This window comes from Sminthopsis crassicaudata, chromosome 4, assembly GCF_048593235.1.
Source record: "Sminthopsis crassicaudata isolate SCR6 chromosome 4, ASM4859323v1, whole genome shotgun sequence".
Taxonomy (NCBI): Eukaryota; Metazoa; Chordata; class Mammalia; order Dasyuromorphia; family Dasyuridae; genus Sminthopsis; species Sminthopsis crassicaudata.
The window spans coordinates 196,925,768-196,942,701 of record NC_133620.1 but is presented as its reverse complement, the minus strand read 5'-3'; the positions used below and the strand labels follow the sequence as shown (position 1 = coordinate 196,942,701).

Sequence of the window (16,934 nt, the reverse complement as noted above, 5' to 3'; positions counted from 1 at the left end):
ATTCTGTCCTTTAGATGTTTTTCATTTTTCATTTTCCCTATATGACAAAATGTCAAAATCAACTCTTATTTAGTATTGTAGATTTATGATTCCTCAATATCTAGTACTAAAAATATTTCTTACCACTGTTGTTGACTTGTATTAATCTCTACATTTTATAACCACTAAAAACTATTGTACTGTGCCTGGAGACTAGAGATGGATAAGGGATAACACCAATCCATGGTAACTTTTATTTTTCTTATACTGTACAGAAATACTAGTAACTTCAGCATTTTTGTACAATGCTATAAACAAATATTTAAGAGAAAAAATAAAAGCATGTACTCCCCCTATGTATAAACCGTTTCTAGGGGTAAAAAAGATAAACACCATTACAAATGCAAACTGAATCAAACATCTGGTTTATTGATAGTTCAAAATGAATACAAAAGATGCCTCCTTTGCATGTTGTGTTTTCTCCTTAAAAGGTTTCTGTCAGGTAGATTAAAAGCTAAGAATGTCTTTCAGTTTTTATACTGTACCTTTGACAAAAGGTATAATAATATATAAGCCACCAACATCAGATAACATATGGTCCCACAGTCATTTTTAGACACATAGTTTATCAAAAAAAATTAGATCTTGCATTGATCTGCTGAAATAGAGGCTTAAAAATGTTTTAAGCCATTAAGAGCATTTTATGACATAGTCAATATTTTTTATAATTTGTATGAATATCTTGGGCAATTAAGAAAAGGCAAATCCCAAAATGTAGCCCTCTATGCTATGTGGAATGTGCTTCCTCAAGGCAGGACACAAAAAGATGACCAGAAAAGTAAAAACAAGAGATTTAAAGCTATTGATGAAGTTGTCATAATATTTTCATATCAGTGAAAAATACTGAGAAAAGGAGTAACAGTTTATCAAGATTAAAACTTGTGCAGATGATACCTAAAAGATGTTTACTTTTCTAAAAAATAAAGTTGACTGCAGAAAGTTGCTCATTGAGATATTTTTTTCATGGTACTTTTTCTTTTATTGGGACCATAGACTGATCAGACGATACATAGCCCACACTTTTGGACAGTTATAATAAAAAAGATTTATTATCATTGTTGAAATAAATGCACCATCCCACAGTTAAGAGGCTTAAATAAGCCACAAGCATCTTCCAGGTTGTACCCATGGCAAAATATTGCTAGACCTCCACTGGCAAATTACATAATGTACTCATACTGGGCAAAGAAACTAAACTTTCTTCAACAACACTTCTGCACTGTGTTTCTGGTTTACTGTACAGTTCCATCATAACAGGAAAAAGTTTGCAAATGTGTGCAAATAGTGTAGTCGGTTCAGACTTGTTTAGTCATCATCATCTTCTTCTTCTTCTTCTTCTTCAAAACTATCTTCAAAGCCCTCGCTATCCTCCTGGTCTTCATCTCCTTCTATTGTTGTGTCCCACTGTGGATGATTTTCTGGCACTGGTTTAGCTTCATGAACTTCCAACTGTAAAAGAAAGTTTTGAGTGTTAAAATTACAATCTTTATTAATAACAATAATAGCTGATGCTTAGAAACAGTATTTTATAGCTTACAAAGCACTTGATATATTATTTCATTTATTCCTTACATACAGAAAATAGAAAATCAGGAGATTAAGGTAAACATCTTAGCTCTAACATATACCAGAAATATATCTATAAGATGTCATTTATCCAAAGAGCATTCAGCTTTGAATTTTTGATTTTCCTTTGTATTTCAACCATAGTCTAAAGTTGGATATGTATCAAAAGGTTGAAGAAGACTTTGGATGCCCATTCCTCAGGACATACACAATGGCTATTTTTTCAGTATTTTTTGAATACATTTTTATAAAAACTGTTTTCTATGCCTGTGGCATACAAATGGGAGGTGAAGTAAGAAGATCTTTACTGCCTCACCTCTCTTTGCCCTTGAATCTCAACAAGTTCTGTGCCTTCTGAGTCATCACTTGTATTGTAAATTAGAATGACTTCTGCAGCAAATAGAAAGCTCTAGCAATAGCATGATTCTTAGTGGGCATGTGCTTCAGATAAGTGGACTGCTGTGTTCCTCATTAGAGAAAACAAACTGTAGAATCTTAAAGTCCTAAGATGAGATGATCAAAAATAGTTCATGTTGGAGATCGGTAAACAAAAGTCTTAAGTTTTTCCCATTGGAAAAAACTGAAACACCATTATTGAGGTGAGGAAGTGGTGAAGAGCAAAGAATGTATTTTTCTAAAAGTATGATTAATCTGAGGCACCTCAAGAGGTCCTTGAGTCCCACCTCCTCTTCCAGCAGGTATTCCTTCTACAACATTCTCCTCAGGTAACCATCAAATCTCTATGTGAACAATTCCAGCAACAGGGAAATATTTTATATCCCACTCCAATTTTGAACTTAGAAAAATGTTTTAGAGTGAAACCAAATTTACTCCTTGTAATTTTAACATATTGGTACTAGCTCTGCTCTTCGGAGCAGAATTAGACTAAATATTCTTTCACGTGATAGTCCTCCAAATACTTGAAAACAGCTAGGAAACTGTCATCTTCAAACCTAATTCCATTCCCACCCTCTTTCTTCTCTAAAATAAGCATCCCCAATTCTTTTAAGATCTTTGATGTGGGCTTTGATAGCTTTCATTTTATTCTGGTTTCTTTCCTCTGGACAACCCAATTTGTCACTACTGTTTTGCCAGTCTGACACTGAGAACTGAACATAATACACCTGGTGTAGTCAGATAAGTACTATTTTTCTTTGACATATTGGGCCAGATAATTGTGGCAAAGTACAATAAAACATAACTCGTATTCTAGTCACTATACTTCAGTTAATACAACCTAACGTTTTCATTAAATTTTCTCAAAAAATCCTTCATACTTGCTTTGTCAATTCAAGCTTCTAAACTGTTTCAAATCTTAAAATTAAAACTTCCAGAGAGGTATTTTATTCTTAAAAACACACCAGCTCATAAAATAATTTTGCACATAAAAGACATTTGATGAACCCTTCCCTACTCCATTACTTAACTTCAACGAACTCTAAAGGTAGCTTAATCAAATAAGTATTCAAATCAAGAAAAAGGAAATGTATTTACTGAATGGTTTTTGATTTTTACCTTCAATGGTTTAATCTGGTCCAAACCCATATAGGAATCTGATCTTAGATACACTGTATACTGGTAATTTCCAGGTTTTCCTGGAGCAGGGAACTTTAGTTCTACCTGAAAGATAAAAGATAACTTTGTGAACTTCAGAGCAAAGATCCTTGACTCTACAAGTCTTAAATCAAGCCTAAAAGCTGATGGTTCTCTAATGTTACAAGGTTTACAAAATAAAATACTTAAATTTATGATCATATCTAAACTTCATAACAACATTGTAAAGTAGGTATTATTAAAACCAATTTTACAGTTGAGGAAACAGGCCCAGAGACTTGCTCATTGACATACAGCCAAATAAGCAATGAAGACAGAATGTGAAGATATCTTTCCTGATTAAATTCAATGCTCCCTTTCATTGTCAGTCAATATGCTATTAATACATAAACCAAAAAGAAACCATCCCTAGGAAGCAGAGACCACTCATTTGTATTCCAGTGATTTTTAACATGACAGAAAAAATTTTCTACAAGGGATCCAAATTGTATGTTGGCATTTTCAAAATATCTTTCTAAATTTAAGAAGAATTCTGAAAGATCTGTAAAAATTATTTGGTATCATGTATGTTGGATTTATAGAAATAACAATAATGTATGGAAGTTAAATCATAATATTGGCTGAATTACTCTTTTATCACTTTTAAGCAGCTTGTGGATAAGATTAGTTAGGGAATTTTTTGGCAATCAATAGCTATTTTACCCAGATAATGGATACATTCATGTACAATGTAACTTTTTATTCTATAAACAATTTACAAATACATGAAGAAAGAAAGTCATAAGCTATAAAGATAGAAGAATTAATGAAGAAGTGTCAGAGAAAAGAACCAATGACTCCCTAACCCATGATCTTGGTTTAGGTGAAGCTCTGCCTTTTAGTTTGAAACCAAAATGATCTTCTGCTATATAAACTATTCACTATATATCATTATGGCTATGAAGAGACAGTTTTGTCATGATACCAGAGTAGCTTCTCATGACTTCCAAAGATCTTAGGGTTGTACCAGGATTTAAATATATGGTAAAAAGGTAAAATTTTCTTTAGATGCTCCTTCTGTCCAAGTTTATGAATTGTGCTATTTCAAAATAGAATTTGAGGATATGCTCTTTTAAATAAGTTGTTTAAGATAGCTCTAGTATAAAAAAAAAAGTGTTAGCAAACTCAAGAAATAAAGGAAAACAGATAATTTAAAAAATAAGGGGAAAAGGTAATGTTGAGTTATCACATTAAAGTAAGGAAGAATAAGAAACTAATGAAAATAGGATTAAAATGGAAATTAATCAACATAATACCTGGGCCTTGAAAATCTCTCATTCTCAGAATGATCTAAGCTGCCTGCAAGCCTGCAAATAAGCCACTGTTTCCAAAACCAGTTGAACCCAATATAATCACAATGAAAAAGATGCTGTGGGTGTTTTTAAAGTCTCATTCTTTGTGATGATGTGCCAACACACCCTTAATTTGGACTTTTACACTACTCTTTATCAAAGGAGTCTGAGAGTTTCTGTGAACAAGCAGGCAGTCTTGGCAAAGCAAAGAAGATGGCACTAGTATGGCCTTATTTTTTTATAAAAGACAATGACATTTTGAAAGTTCTTAGAGAGGGGAATATTAGAAAAACAGACCAATTTTAAAAAGTCATCTCTCTGGCAGCAGATAATCGCTGATATGAGAAGCAATGATACAATACAGTTGGCAAACAAATTCCATGAAGATATCGAGAATGAGAAAACTAATGACAAATGTAAGCAGAAGTACCTTTTTTTTACAGCCATCCTTTTTAATTAGTAAGGTTCTTAATAATAAAATAATAGTATACCAGTGTTTGTATCTGTAAGATGCAAATAAGATTTGTTATTCATTATTTCTAATCATTTCAAGTTTCCTGGAGGTACAATGGAAAGAGTAATGTCTTTCTTTACTTGTTTGGGCATCAAATATCACAGCATATTAAAGCACTAAGAAGACCCTTAAAAAATGCCTTCAAATTATGGTATAAATGGAGGGAAAGGGAAAGGTATCAATGAGGGTACTATACCAAAATAAAGATAAAAAAGCCTCTCCCATCATTTATGTAAAGCAGTATCTGGACAACCATGACACACTTATTAAAACTCTCAAATAAAAAATGATTAAAAGTAATTGGGATATTAGAGCCAGCTAAGTTCTTAAACTGCGGTTTGTGGCTCCAATGGGATTTCATAACTAAATATAAAAGTCATGAAATTATGATTTATTATCAGGAAATGTTTGGTTTGTATACCTATTTTATTTACTTATATACGCAGGGTCACATAAAAATTTCCCAGGTAAAAAGGGGTCATAAGTGGAAATTTTTTTTTAACAAAATCTGCCCTAGAGTACAGCACCTCCCTGTTACTCTATACTCAAATAGGCCAAATTGTATTTGGTTTTAATATGTTTTCATATGTTCATGCACTCTCCTCCATTAGAATGTAAATTTCTTGAGAGGTAAGACTTTCATTGGCCATTGTATCTTTAGCTCTACCTCAGTACTTAACACGTAATAAGTACTTAAATGTTTGTTGATTATCTGATTGATAATACACATGAACCTTCTTAAAGAGAAAAAAAAGTGGGATAGATTTGTTTAGAAGAATTTAATTAGAAAGAATCTTAATTAGAAGAGAGATTTGAGGCAGAAAATGGACAGAAAAATGTCTTTGCTGTACAATGTAAAAATCTAGCAGGTAGAAAATTAGTTTCCTTGTCTCTTTTTTAAAAGGGAGGGAGGAGGGGAATTAAGGAGAGAATTTGTTCTAAATGATTTGTAAGGTCCCTTCTAGTCCTGACTTATGGTCATGGGCAATGAGAGTCCAATATGTCATTTCTATGTCTAAGCAGATCTACTTCATGGGGAATATAGGTTACTAGATGACACAGGAATAGAGTGCTGGGTATTGGGAGTCTAGATCTGAGTTCAAATTCAGCCTTAGACACTTACTTAGCTGTGTAACCTATTTGACTCAGTTTCCTCGCCTATAAAATGGGGATAGTAATAACACCTACCTCACTGTTCTAAGGACCAAATGAAATAATTATAAAGTGTTTCCAGTGTCTAGTACATAGTGAGTGCTATATACATGTTAGCTATTATCATCATTATAATCAGAACAGATAAAAAATAGGAAACTATGTTGCTGTATACATGTATGTGCACACACATATACCCACCCCTCAAAATTGAAGTTCAAATTGGTATTTATAAAAGCAAGATATAGCCAATGAACTATATATATTTTGAGCATTAAACAAAACAGCAATAAAATATTTTAAGTAGCTTGCCACTCGGTTAAGAGATGAGAGAAAATGATTTTTCAAGGAAAAATTAACAATACAGAAGTAACAAAAGTAGCCCCAGGCTTTACTCCTCTTTTCTAGTCCTCTACACAAAGGAAACTAAGAACATCTCTCCTAGGCAGTATGGCATATAACATATAAGGAGAAGAATTGTAAAGCCAGTGGAAAGCAATTATATCCCTAAATAACCAAAAACAAATTTTTTTTGCCACAATTGTTGATTAATCTAGATAAACCTATCATTTGAAACATAACAAGGTGGTTGCAAAAGTATTTCTTGTTTATTCTTTCAGATTCCGTGCTTAAATAATTCAAATTTTTAAATAGAATGCTTAAATATTTAGCAACAGATTAGTAGGGGGGAAAAAAGCCCTGCAAAATTTGTAGGCAATATAATTCCTGAAAAGAAGAACTATGTAAAGTTATATTTTTCTCCATATTAAAATACTCCAATTGCAAAAAATGTTCAAAAGCAAATATTAAAAAGATAATCTACTCCTAATCTACCATAGGCAAATCCTAACTGAAAGCAAAAGATTTCTGCTTCTATTGAAAAACCAAAAGATATTCTGGAAGAAAAATGATCTGGTAGAATGTAGAAGGAAAATAAATATAAAATTTTAAGATCAAAAACAAAAAGAACAGTGCTAGTATATGCATACATATCATCAATGCTGAAATGATATTATATAATTAATTACCTCTTCCATATCTTTTAATGTGCACACATGGTATGGCATAGATATCAATGTTTGTTCCTTCCTATCTGCAATATAAAGCCACCACCACTCCTGTTTTTCCTGTGGAGGGGAAGAAGAAAAAGACCTATAAATCATTAGGAAAAAAATAATAATTTTATATTAAAAAAAGATATATCAGAAAGAGACAACAGCATTTTTAAAAAAAGCATCAATAAAAATTTTAAAACCAATTTAACTGGGTAAATTTAGGAGGACTGTCCTAATTAAAAATACTTGTAATCAGATGATTTAACAAATACTATAAAAGAAAAAAGTAGAGACAATAGGGTTCTTTTATCTGAAAAGCTCACCTATCAGAACCAAGAACCAAAAAATAAATCAAAAGGAGCAATATATAATCAACTTGAAAAGTATGCTTTTATTATGTACAAGTCATTATGCTAAGCAAGCACAGGGGAGACAAAGAAAGGTAAATTCAATACCTGCTCTCACACTTTAATAGGAAAGACAATACCTGAATTACTGGATATACAAGATATGATTATGTACAAAGTAGATAAAAAATAATTTCAGAGGGAAAGGCACTACAAGCTGTTGGGAAAGAAAAGGAGGAGGAGATTGGTAATATATAGTGAGGAACAGAGAAATGCTACACAGAAATTATAAAACCAAAGAGGTGGTCAGAGGATTGAGCAAGAAAAGTTGCTCCATAGATCTTCAGAGTTGGAAGGGAGTTCGGTGGTGCTACAACCCACCTGGTTTAAAGTCCAAGCTGAGGGAGAAACCAGTTTGAGATGAGGAGGATAAGGAAAGTTTCAAGAAGGTAGTGGAACCAGAGTATTTTTTTAAAGGTGGAGTAGAGGGGTGACAGAAATCTATCACAGGAAGAAGTGTCATCATTAGCAAAAGCACCCAGAAGACTGGAGAAAGCAGGATGAAGAACCACATGAGCTCCAACATCCCTAGGAAGGTCTGCTCTCTGCCAACGTTCTTGCTCTCATTCTACACAGTAATCTAACTAGCTTTTAACATCCTGGGTTTTTTAACCCCTATACAGAAAAAAAAAAAAGGAAGATGCTACAGGAAGGTACAAAGATGGCAATAAGAAATGCCATGTGAAAACAGGGCAAGATAAGTAGACACAAGAGCTGGAAAAGTACTGTCATAAAGTATCATTTAGAATAATGGTAAACAAGTAAATAAAGCTCAACAGATTCTAAGAATCAATAGGTTATAAAAAAGCTCAGTAACTGGTGTTCCTAATGAACTTTTCAAGAAAAGATTAAAAGTTCAAGAATCCTCTCTTTTAATAAAGTAAACAAAATAAAAGCTTTTTCACTAAAATGATTTAAGATATTTTCTTTTCTTTTCTTCTTCTTTTTTTGGTCTTCTGTTTAATGGTAATCTTCAGCTATACAGAATGATCCTAAGTCCCTGGAATGTTCTCCCATTCCCATCACCTCTATTTGTTTAACTTCTTTCTATCCTTCAAAGCCTAGCAAAATTATTACCTTTCAGTAGGTATTTTTATCCCTTCCCCCAAATGGAAGCACATGTTCTCTCAATTACAGTGAAATGTAAACCACCACTCCATATTTTTTGCAGCAAGGACTGCATTATCAATATATTCCAATTATATTATGTAAGTACTAACAACTGCTTAAAACTGGAGTCTTTTCAAAACAACTAATTTCAAAAGAAAAACCATGCTAAGATACTTCCATTTTGATGCATTTTATATCAAAATTCTATATGATTAAGATATACAACATAAATTAAGGTAATTATTTTTCTAATATTAAAGTATATCATACTTATGATTATATAAAACTGAAGATCACCAAGAAAAAAGTACTTGAGTTCTCTTATGTATAGAACTCTTAGGTAACCCTAAATTAGCAAATTTTTTATGTATTACACTTCAATTGAAAAAGCAAAAACATAAAATTCATTTAACATGTTAATTTTGTACAGTGAAGACTAAGATTCATCACTTCTAGAGAATGAACTAAAGAGACATGTTTCAAGACATAGATTCCATCTCCCCTTTAAAGATTTAAGAAATTTGCTCCCTATGACAACCTCAGCAAGACTTACTTCTCAGAACAACTTCATTTAAAGGAATTTTGTTCAAGAAGGAGGCATTAATGGAAGTCAATGCTTTCATGAATACCTAGAGATAGTCTATAGCTAAATAAATATTTAAATTTTAAAATGTTTTAAAATTTTAATTTAAAAATTTTAAATGTCTAAATTCTGGCTACATGACACTTTTTCTTTCTTTTTTAAAATTATTATACCTTTTTATTTACAAAACATATTCACGAGTAATTTTTCAACACTGACCCTTGCAAAACCTTCTGTCCCAACTTTTTCCCTCCTTCCCCCCATCCTCTCCCCAGATGGCAGGTAGTCCAATACATGCTAAATATGTTAAAGTACATGTTAAATCCAATATATGTATACATATTTATAAAGTTATATTGCTGAACAAGAAAAATCAGATCTAGAAAGAAAGAAAAAACCTGAGAAGTAAGCAAAAATGCAAGCAAACAATAACAGAAAGAGTGGAAATGCTATGTTGTGGTCCACACTCATTTCCCATAGTTCTCTCTCTGGGTGTGGCTGACTCTCTTCATTACTGAACAATTGGAACTGGTTTGAATCTACATGTAACTTTCAAGATTCATATAGGAAAAACTATGAAGATTTTAGTCTCTAAATTTCCCACACCCCTCAATATTAATTTCACCTGGGAAATGACTACTCTAATATTTTGGCCAAAGTGCTAAAGGCATGTAAAGAATGAATCTGAATTCTGCAAGTCAAAAGTTAAAAAAAAGGAAATATGTGAGAAATCCTAGAGAAATATGTCCCCATCAAGCTTCATTTATTAGATTTAAGGTACTAGGCTCATGAATTTAACAACAATAACAACAAAAGTTCCTTCATATACCTTACAAAATTTTTCTTATTGAATTTAGAAACATACTATAAAATAAAATTCAAGAAAAAGCATTCACAGGTTAACAGTCTTAAAGGGGAACCATCCTATTGTAATCAAGCACCTTACTCCAGAGAGGAATTGTTACATGAAAGATAAAAGATGTCACTTATGAAATCCTAAATGACCCTCTTTTTAAGACAATCACTATGCTCCCTACATCAGAACTTATCAGGACAACACTCATTAGCATAAGGCACAGAAAGCATATAAACTGCAAAATACTGAAGAAAATGAAAAATATCTAATAATCTTGAAAAAGACTACCATCTGCATACAACTTACCTCAGGAAAGTAAAGACTGTAAACAGGGTGCGTTATCTTTGATTTGGTTTCCAGCAGAGCTCTCTCCTTCCGTTGTATACTTTGTTGTAATTCTTGCCACTCCTATTGAAGAATGATTCAAATAAATGACAAATCATTTTATTTTTAAATCAGGCAATGAGGTTAATATAATACATACTCAATATTCTATTACCTACATAATTAATACTTTGCCTCTTCCTATGAATTAAGTAGTCCTCAAACTTTTTAAATAGGGGGCCAGTTCACTGTCCCTCAGACTGTGGGAGAGCCAGACTATAGTAAAAACAAAAACTCACACTGTCTCCATCCCTCAGCCCATTTGCTATAACACAGCAGCAGCATAAACTTCCTCAGCCCCCGCACCTGGAGGGCCATAGTTTGAGAACCCCTGAATTAAAGCAACAACAACATTTGCAAATCCTAGGGAAAAGAATGTTTTTTTGTTTTCTCATTTAATTTGTGCTATTAATTGTAGTTTCATGTTAGTACACAGTAGATACTGTGTATAATTATAGTCCTTTTTTCTATCTTCTCCTTATATTCCTCAATAATCTTTTCTTTCAAAGTGTATATAAACAGATACTCATCATCATTTTTATTACTATCCTCTCCCAATTACCCAGTCACTTATCCAATTTAAAAGATTTTAACATATATTTATTCATTTTGCTTTCTCTCATTTTTTACTTTCAGCTTACTAACTTCAACATTCATACAGACAAACCTCTCTATTTCCTCACCACAACAATCTTCAACCTCAACAATCACCCTTCTTCACTCATGGCAGTCTCACACAAGGCATGCTTATAACATGTTCCATGGAATTGTACTAGTTTCAATTTTTCACATGTTCAAATTCCACTCACCAACCCTTATTTTTACTTGTATTCCTCCATCACATTACACTTGCCCTTTTTACTCTCGATAGACCTTGACTGTCCCTTGACTTATTCCTAATTTTCCAGTCACCTCCCTTGTTAGGACTCAATTTGTCTCCATACACAGTTCTGACTTCTCACTGCTACTGTTACATTGTTGTAGTTACTAGCCAAGAACCCTCACTCAATCCCATCTCCAACCTTCCAACATCCCCAACCTGCTAATTCCCAACTTTGGAAACTTCTATTAGCCAATTTCTCTGCAACTGCATTATAACTACTGAACACTCCTGGACAAAGTTGCAAAAATCAAGCTGATTTCAACCACTATATATTTATAATTAATATATTGGACTATTCTGCTGGGCTTTCATTATTACTTAGGTATTTAGAAGAATAGAAAAATTTCTATATTATCTATAGTGCCAGTGCTAAATCATTTCTCTTTAAAGTCCTTGATCACCTTTCATCCCTACTTTACTAAGAAGATTGAATGCATTCCAGAGACTCCTACTATCATCCTTTTTCCTCTTAATTCTCAAAAGAGATATCCTTATAATTCAATGCCAAGGATAATGATGTGCTGGGATCCCATCCCCTTTTTCTGCCAAGATTTTAATTCTCTTCTCTCTCTTCTCTCTCTTTTTTTTGCTCTTACTTTCTGCTGGGGGAAAAAAAAAAGCAACTTTTTTTTTTTTTTTAAATTCTCTTCTCAAACCCTTTCACTCATACATCTGCAATCTTTCTCTCTGCACTGCCTCTTTTTCATAAGCCACAAACATGCTTGGATCTGGCCAATCTTAAAAAAATCTTTCTCTGAGTCTTTTATCTCATATTAGTTACCCTCCAGCAAAAAAGGCAAAGTAGACTATCTTAGGTCTAAGAACTCTTTTTTTTTTTTTTTTTTGTAAACACTGAAGATAAATAAGGGGTTAAGTAGTAAAGAATAGGATCTATTCACAGATTGTGGCCAATTTGCTTTGTGACCTTGACCTTTAAAATTCCTTATTATAAAATAAAAATCCAAATAATAGAATATTTTAAAAATATATATATATATTTAATTCTGAGAATGAGTAAGTGGAAGTATAGCTCATAAATTTAAAAAGCTCATAATACAAAAGACTTACTGCTTCATCATCTTTGTTTTGTTTTTCATCTTGTTCTCTGTCAGAGTCTCTGTCACTTCCATCATCTTTTTCACTTTGGGAGTCCCTATTTGTTTCTTCTTCCTCAGAATCACTACCTTTGTCAGATACATCATCATCATCTTCTTTTAAAGCAGCTTCCTAGAAAGAAAATACAGCCACAGAAAAACTTTATTATTACCAAGGAGCAAAAAGGCTCCAAAAGAAAAAAAAAGTTATAACCCAGCGAAGTAATATTAGCTTAACTATCCTAGGTAGAATGGAAATTCTTTCAAGTGGTTTAGTTTGTTTTTATTTTTGTATACCCAAAGCCAAGAGCAATGACATTTTATTGAAGTGATTTATGAAAATATAAGCTCACATAGAAAATTATTTAGGTGAAACAGTATTGTGTGAGAGGTTTAAGGAAAAAGCTTTCTAAAGAGTGCTTAAAATGAAATACTAACTTTTTATTTAAAGGTTCTATGATCTAATATGTTTCAAAATACTAAACATTGCTTTTGCATTGTTAGTTTTGGGTTATTTGAATTTTATATTCATTATTTCAAGGAATCACCATTTTATTAGTGTGGTTAATCATTGCTCCTACAAAGATGACTTTTATCACCCTGCAGTCAGATCCTCTGCACTTAAGTGAGGTGTCCCTGATGACATATATATAGATTCATCAATAAAGCCAAATTCAAAGCCTCTTCCCATTTGGCAGGACTTGCAAGAGTTTATATTTTTCTAAAATAAGATTTAAAACACAAGGTTGCCTCCATGCTGCAAAGAATATGATTCTATTGGACAATGTTTCTCATCCTGAAAAGATATTTTTTTGTTCTTGCACTTATTGTAAGGGGGACGGGAGAGGACAGATTTGGAAAGAAACAAAATGCACCAACAAAAACTTTCAAAATTATACTTTAAAAAAATTTCCCCTAGTTCCAAAAGCTCTCTCCCTTCTGCCTGTTTCCTATCTATTGAGAAGGCAAACAAAAGGTGAAGTCATGCAAAACATATTTTCATATTAGCCATGATAAAAAAAAAATATTAAAGCAATAAAATAAAATGAAAGAAAGTGTACTCTAATATGTAGTCAGAGTTTCTTAGTTCTTTCTTTAGAGGTTATTTCTATGATTCATTCTTTCACCCACTCATTTTTTAGGATCTGATTACTTAGTTTCTGGTTAATTCTTCCAAGGCCTTTGAATGTAATTTTACTGTATTATGATCCAAAAAAAAAGATGCATTAAATATTTCTGCATTTGTTTGTGAGGTTTTTATTCCCAATATATGGCTAATTTTTGAAAAGGTGACTGTTGGGAGAGTTCATCTAGAATGTACCTTTTCCTCTGCTATTTTAGCTCCACTCAACAATTCCCAAAATTTTAAGTACTGTACGGTAATGATAAAATGAATTTTGTGTGTGTGTGTGTGTGTGTGTGTGTATGTGTGTTTTAGTAACCTGTGACAAAATGCTAAGTCATCCCTCTCTTAGATGCAATCAATTTTGGCAAAAAAAAATTTTGGCTGACGAGAAGGAGAGGTACAAAATTACTTATATGCTTTTCAGCCAGTACTCTGGAATCTTTTCCCAATTTGCTTAATTAACAACAATATACAAGATAATCTGATTACACAGAAAATACTTACACTCCCAACAACACCATTTGCCTGCTTTTGCTTCTGCTGTTTCGACTGGGGCAATGGCACAGAGGCAGCTTTTTTTTTCAAAGGTTTCTTTTTTTTTGATTTAGCAGTTTTCTTAGGTCCTTTACTCTTCTGCTGCCATCCTTTAGTCTTATTTTTGTTGGTATCACCTTGCTATAACATACCAAAAAAGGTTAAGTGCAAAGAACAGCGCACTCAAAAAAACAATAATTATATCTACAATTAATTTAGCCTGCACATACACAACAGAGAACTGTGGTAATGTATTTCAAAAGCTAAATGAATAAAATTTTAGATTTAAAAGACTATAATAAAAGTTTTTTAAAACTCCCTAAAATCTACATGAATAAGTCAATCAGTTCCCCAATTAAAAGATTATTTCTTCAACCAATTAGCACAGATGTTATCATGAAAGCCAAAGTTCTTAATTAACTTGCCCCGTCTTCTGCCAGCTGCTCTTCTGCAGCACAGATAGACTGTTCCTTTTCAAATACTTCCTGAAAGGAAAAAAAAAAAAAAAAAAACACATTAGGCCAACTGATAAATTTACTATCAAATAACAAAGCATTCTCATAACAAAGCAGTATCAATATGAAAAGTGCATTTGGTTTTGGTTGGGTTTTTTAGAGAACCCCACAGATAAAACATTATCTAGCTACAAAAATACACCTACATGGTTTATAATCCATCATATCTACCTTAGAAGTTTTTAGACTAATTATGGATTTTACTGCTTTAATATCCTCTCCGATATAATTCAGCTAAGAATCTAAAGAGATCCTTAGGTTCCAGTGAAAATTATAGCAAAATTTCAGTACAACAATCAATATAGAAAATCTTTTTGAACTTATTTTTTTAATATCAACTTCAGTTTACTCAGATTTCCATTAAAAAAAAATTTTTATTCAGAAGCAAGGTAATTTAAAAAGACTGATTTTAAACTAATCATAAACAGACAGTTCTTACTTTAACTTAAGTGGACCATTCAGCAGACTTCTATGTAAAACAATTTTTACATACAAATATGCCTACTGATATTGTTAAAGGGAAAAAAGGAAGACAGGAAAGGGCCTGCATACCCAAGGAGGAAGAAGATTGGTACATGGTTCAAGAGCATGTGGGAGCCAGAAGAATGAGGGAGAGCCAGCCACATGAGCTTTGGACAGAACCAAGATGAAGAACATACAGGGGTAGATGAAGGCCTAAGATGGATAAAAGACAGATGATGGATGACACACAGGAACCAAAGACAATCAAGTAGTACTTGAATGTAGATGGACAGAAGACAGATATGTGGGGGCCAGAAAGGATTCCTCTCTCTGCACAAGAGATCTCAAGTCAATTCCCTAATTAGCAGCAACAGCAATCTCTGTAAATTCATTGCTTCATTGTTCTGTTTTCACTAGGAGGGTGTGTGTGTGTGGGGGGGGGGGGGGGGGTGTGTGGGTGGGTGTGTGTGTGTATGTGGGTGTGTATGTTGGGGAAGGGCACAAAAGTGGGAAGACACAGAACAAGACAAAGAGCAGGAGGGGGGAAGAGGGAAAAGAGAAGGCACAATAAAGTTATAGATCTTAATGATAATGAATTTGTTTCCTTAAACTTTCTTTCTATCTGTACATGATCTACACTTGGCTACTGAAATACTCTTCCCCCTTGCTCCCTAAGCCCTATTTCTCTATAATAGTTTGCTTACCTCTCCCAATACATCTTCCCCATCTCTCTCATTTCCCCAACAACCTAGAAAACATGCCAAACTAAATTCTGATCAGGAAAACCAAGAAAAAGTCAAAGAAAGTTATATTTCTAGCTCAGGAAAACTTAAGAAGACAAGAGAAGACTATTGACCCTGGGGTGAAGGCTAGGCTGAGCATGGAAAAGCAATGCCACCAGAGGTAGAAGGAGCAATAGAAGGCTACAGGGGCAGCAGCTGCAGCAGTGGGAATGTACGAGAACACAAAGAGGGCTGAACACCTGGGCAGAAAGATATCACAGGGACCCCCACACTACACTGGGTACAGAACAAATGCCATATGGCACCTAAGCAGCCTATTATTTGAAGTTATTAGGGAGCAGGGACCTACCTGCATATGGAGCAAGGAAAAAGTTCTAGAACTTTAGCAGTATGGCTCTGAGTTCAAGAGCAGAGGAGGGACTTTTAGACCCACATTAGACCTAAGACCCACAGTGGAATAAATTAAGTCAGGAGCTCAAACCAAAGAGGAGTCAGCCATTCTAAATTTTGTAGAACTTTCCAGATAGCCAACTATGAGAGAATACAGTGGAACTGCACTCTACAGAAATTCAACAATATACAAAAGCCAACAGATTCAAACCAGATTAGGAATTTACAGAGTACAACCGGAAAATAATGAACAACTTTCTTATCAGATCACATGACTTGGAAAACACCAAAAGACTCCTTTCTACTGAAGCCATAGACATTAAAAAGAAAAAAAAAGTTCAGGCTAGAAATCCCACATAAATCCTCAGAGGTGAGCACAGCCCAATACAATATTTAGTCCAAGGCAAGCTGGAAAAACGAGTAAGCAACAACAACAAAGAGAATTCAACCATAAAAATTTTAACTATGGTAACAAGGAAGTTCAAGATACAAATATAGAAGATGACTTGAAAATATCTACAAACTATCCCTCAAAGAAAAATACAAATTGGACACAAGTTTAACAAGAATTTCTAGAAGAAACAAATTTAAAAGGAACAAAGAAAAAAAAATTTAATCATTTAGTGAGAGGATTCT

At 33.2% G+C, this 16,934-nt stretch overlaps 1 protein-coding gene across 2 annotated transcripts in view; it reads right to left on the bottom strand.

The window, feature by feature from the left end:
• Window positions 1–388: 388 nt before the first annotated feature.
• The window catches only part of SEC63 (SEC63 homolog, protein translocation regulator), a 71,689-nt gene continuing 55,143 nt past the window's right edge, over window positions 389–16,934 (bottom strand). Inside the window, exons 15-21 of one of the 2 annotated variants that reach the window (XM_074310156.1) lie at window positions 14,614–14,673; window positions 14,159–14,329; window positions 12,503–12,661; window positions 10,474–10,575; window positions 7,185–7,283; window positions 3,121–3,225; window positions 389–1,488 (exon numbers count right to left, since the gene is read on the bottom strand). In XM_074310156.1, the coding sequence (XP_074166257.1) occupies window positions 1,345–1,488; window positions 3,121–3,225; window positions 7,185–7,283; window positions 10,474–10,575; window positions 12,503–12,661; window positions 14,159–14,329; window positions 14,614–14,673 (840 nt within the window). In that variant the 3' untranslated portion in view covers window positions 389–1,344. Of the gene's footprint in view, window positions 1,489–3,120; window positions 3,226–7,184; window positions 7,284–10,473; window positions 10,576–12,502; window positions 12,662–14,158; window positions 14,330–14,609; window positions 14,674–16,934 lie in introns of both variants that reach the window. The other variant, XM_074310155.1, reaches the window with a different exon arrangement.